This window comes from Brassica oleracea, chromosome C7 (genome assembly GCF_000695525.1).
Source record: "Brassica oleracea var. oleracea cultivar TO1000 chromosome C7, BOL, whole genome shotgun sequence".
In the NCBI taxonomy this organism is placed as follows: domain Eukaryota; kingdom Viridiplantae; phylum Streptophyta; class Magnoliopsida; order Brassicales; family Brassicaceae; genus Brassica; species Brassica oleracea.
Window position 1 is genome coordinate 33562957 of NC_027754.1, and position 4636 is coordinate 33567592.

General features: G+C 33.4%; 1 protein-coding gene across 1 annotated transcript; it reads left to right on the forward strand.

Annotated features, from left to right (window-relative positions):
- Nucleotides 1–356: 356 nt before the first annotated feature.
- Nucleotides 357–3270, forward strand: LOC106302115 (transcription factor MYB21-like). Its single transcript, XM_013738636.1, has 3 exons — nt 357–844; nt 1338–1467; nt 2650–3270. Exons 1-3 carry the CDS (start codon nt 688–690, stop codon nt 3059–3061), a joined length of 699 nt encoding a protein of 232 aa, XP_013594090.1. The 5' UTR covers nt 357–687; the 3' UTR covers nt 3062–3270.
- Nucleotides 3271–4636: the final 1366 nt, after the last annotated feature.

Consider the following 4636-nt stretch of genomic DNA (forward strand, 5'->3'; position numbering starts at 1 on the left):
AGTTTTTGTTTATATAAATATTAGATTTATTTGTGAACGAAATTGTATGTTTTTCACGACGAAATCAAGAGACTAATATAGAGACTTACAACTAAATAAAATAAGACTTACACATATAACGTGAGTTATGCAAAGTAAAATAAATGAATTGACACAAATCAATGTCTTACGATCGGTCCTAAGCGGAACCACTAAATAACGATCATAAATGACCCATTGACGACGGCCTTCTTTTTTATTGGGTGATATAATATACATATTCAAACTTATACATTTACATCAACAAACATGTGTATATGTGTGAACTAAATGACACATGAATGCATCAAATACTCTTCAGTCTTCAAGATATACATACGGGCATGGATGAGGAAACTATGTTATTGTATATGGTTAGGTCGTGAAAGGTGTTATACATAGTCACATGTGTTACTATATCCCAATTACAAAGTTTATTATATGATGATTAATTAAAACTTTAAGCTAATGACCATACATATATGATTAATTAAGAATTTGGATTATGGTTTGCTAATCACGCGGTCAATTTAGTCTCTATAAAAGCAGTTGCGCACCTTCCACAACCTTCAATATCAACTCACCACAACCTTCTCTCTTACTCGTCACTCTTTCTTTTATATTCCTCTCCATCTAGCTATAAGTTATCAATTAATAAATAAGAATAAAATGGACAAAAGAGGAGGAATATGTAGTGGAGGTTCGGGATCATCAGGAGAAACAGAGGTGAGAAAGGGACCGTGGACGATGGAAGAAGATCTTATTCTTATCAACTATATTGCCAACCACGGCGATGGCGTTTGGAACACTCTCGCCAAATCTGCAGGTTCATTTAATTTCCTCTTAAAGAATTTCAATTTATAATTAATCACCAATACGTATGTGTATAGATAGATTTATCTTACGTTGTATTTTAATATATAAACTAGGGTTTCTACATAACTTGCATAGGTATTATACAAGAGTAACAATCTTGTATCACTCATACCAAATTTTTTTTATCTTCTATAGTTATTATCTACACCTATGAAGCACACTTGCTATCTATATCTTCAATTCTTTGGTAAAACGAATAACTGTTTTGCTAATATGTTCTTTCCTTGTTAAAATTTGATCTAAATTAAAGGAAACCTCCAAAGACGTTTTTGCGTAAATGTTCTTCTAGGCCTAGGCATAAATGAAAGTTATGTAAGACAATAAGTATTCTAATAATAAACAGGGTTTTAGTGATTCACGATTTATATAAATACACATATGTGGATATGCAAGTGCGTATGAAACAATATTTGACTATGATGATTTATTAAATAAACGTTTAGGTCTAAAACGCACCGGGAAAAGTTGCCGGCTCCGGTGGCTGAACTATCTCCGCCCTGACGTACGACGTGGAAACATCACGCCGGAGGAGCAACTTATCATCATGGAACTTCATGCTAAGTGGGGAAACAGGTAAGTTTTAATTTACATAAATGACTATATACAAATACACATACACTATGTGTAACAAAAGAACAAAGGCAAAATTTTCTAACTTTCTTTCTCAAACAAAGATACTCGAACTTTGAATCGTTTATATACTCTTGAGGCTATATATAGCCACGTAGATCTGTGAAAAGACAATAAAGCAACACATTTAGTGATTAAAGCAACAAAAACGTTCAATTCCTTTGTGACAATCTTTGATCGAAGTTTTTTCTTGGCCGTCAGTTCTCATTTCCTGCACATGTCGAATTTTTCAAGCCACTAACATTAGACCTCGTGCATGTTTATCAAAACAACATGAAAACCTCGTGCGTATTTCTCCCGTACTCGTGGCTACACTTGTCCCGATATTTTCATATGATTTATAAAGTACAGAATTTCCGTAATTATTCAAGTTGATTTCCCACGTTTCTGAAAGATTTACGCGGCTCTATTTATTTCCTTGTCTGCTTGTTTATCCAATTTCTATTTCTATTTGTTTTGTACGTAAAGAGCTGGGAAATTATGCCCAAGATTAAAAGGTACAGATTGTCTGCATTTTTAAGTAAGTACAATTTAGTTTATCGTTTTATGGGAAGATAACTCCTTCTGGTATACTAATTACGGATATGAGTATCAGCCTATTAGGTATGGGGTGAAGTTATTATCAGCCTGATTATATTCGGTTCTATTTTTTTCATAATTCATGATGTAGATTTTGTTTTTTTACTGATTTTTTAGTTTCAAATTTCTTCCTCCTTTCTTACGTCTTGACAATTTATTCATAAGATAGCAAGCTTTTACTAAATCAGAAAATTACACTTTATAGACCTTTTTAACAAACAAATAAACAAAAAAAAAGTAACGCTTTTACCAAAAGGATAAGGGATAAACTTTTTTTTTTTAACAAACTTGATAAGGCTTGAAAAAGATCCAAACATAGTACATGTGAACAAAAGTATAAAGTCTCCTGACAACAAGAAAAGGCATAATTGAAAGAGACGCAAACCTTAATGTTTTGGATTCATCTAGACGTACTTGGTTTGTCGCAGTCACGGATTAGACCGCTAACCCCACAACAATCATTAGCTCATCATCTTAGTTATGCTTATATTAAATAATATAAATACTCATCTCATAAATAAATTAACACTTAATATATATGATCAGGTGGTCAAAAATCGCTAAACACCTTCCAGGAAGAACCGACAACGAGATCAAAAATTTCTGGAGGACAAGAATACAAAAATACATCAAACAAACCGATGTAGCAGCAACTGCAACGTCGTCCGTTGGATCTCAGAGTTCAGAAATCAATGATCACGCTGCAAGCACGTCGGCCCATAATGTCTTTTGTGCACAAGATCAGGCGATGGATACTTATTCTCCTACAACAACGTCGTATCAACATACCAATATGGAATTCAACTATGGTAACTACTCTGCGCCTGTGGCTCCGGTGACTACGGCTGCGACGACAGCAGATTATTCGGTACCGATGACCGTTGATGATCAAACCGGTGAAAACTATTGGGGCATGGATGATATCTGGTCATCAATGCATTTACTCAATGGTAATTGATTAACAACGATCGCTCGGAAAACAAAATATGGAATATTACTTTGAGATTTGTGATTTTTAGTACCGTGATTAGTACGCGACATGTATATGGTTTTTGCCTCGACGTTTCGAGGTTTGGGAATATACTTTTTATATAATATCAATAATCATAATCCTTGATATATATTTTGAACTTTATTGCAACCCGTTGGATGTTATACATAAATAAAACTGGAAGGGGTCATTTATTTCTTGGCCTTATATTTGTACTAGTTGAATATTTTGTCGTAGGAATGTTTGTGTCATGTATAAATGATAACACTAACTAGTTTTTGCATATGATTTGTATATTCCAATACAAACGTTTGTTTATTTGTTCTCTGTTCCATAGTGTAATGTATTATGGAGGTTTTATCACATCTTTTTTTTTTTGAACTGAAGTTTTATCACATCTTACTCGACTATTAAAAACGTCTAAGCTTATACCTGACTGATACAACTATGAGCTATCCGTTAACCAATAAACGATAACTACATTTGAATGAATAGTAATTAACATATTCGTACAATTAATATATAGTTAAAAAATAAAATAATACATAGCTATTTTCTAACTTTAAAACAGATACACATGAGTTAGGCGTGTCTATACATATACATGTGGACCGATGCATTTACATATCACATGACACAAGCATATGGAACCTTATTTCACCAATAGCAAGAAGACAAGTGTCACAGCTGAAAATAGATAGCTTTTGTACAGTTCACGGTGCCTTTATTCAACAATTTTTATCCATTTTTGGGCATCGCCATTCAACATGCAGAACCCGACGTAAGCCTAACTCCATTAACTAAAACCACAACCTTCAAGACGAAGATATCGACTTTATCTTTTATTTTATTTTCGTTGTCAAAGGAAGAAATAGACTGTTTAAATAAATAGAGAATCTATAAAATGGTTCTTTATCACTAATTTGCATCCATGCGTCAAAATCCGTAAATATTTACATCTAAAAAGGTACAAACATGGGATGAAAATGTATGGAATATAAGATTTGACGAGCCTAGAAACGTAATGAGTAATTGAGCCGTAAGTGTATATATATATTGATATGATAATAAAGCCAGTATGAATATTGATGTGTAAACCAAGTTGTCTTAAGCCCAGTGGCAATTCGGCAATTCGTCTTGGCCACCTAGCTAGCTGTGCCATTTAGATCGTGTCTGAATGTAAAATTTCGTGGGATAAAGTTGTGGACCTATAAAGTTTTTGTGATCTCCACGGTTATAAAAAATGAGTATTGATGTGTAGATTTATTATCTGCATACATCAGATAGAATAGTTGGTCAATGGACATGAAGTTAGGTCGGGAAGTGCAAGCACTATTGCAAGACGGCAAAAGCATTTAAGCTTTACCGAACTTCTTAACTTTAAGTCTTTAGCCAACGACACATTTTGTCCGAATGAAGCATGTGTAGAGGATAAATCCAAGCTCCACTTTCTCTTCTCTATGCATTGGCTAGAATGGGAATAATTGATAATTCATTTGTTTTTCGACGGATATATATAAGAAATTATGTAAAGATATTTAA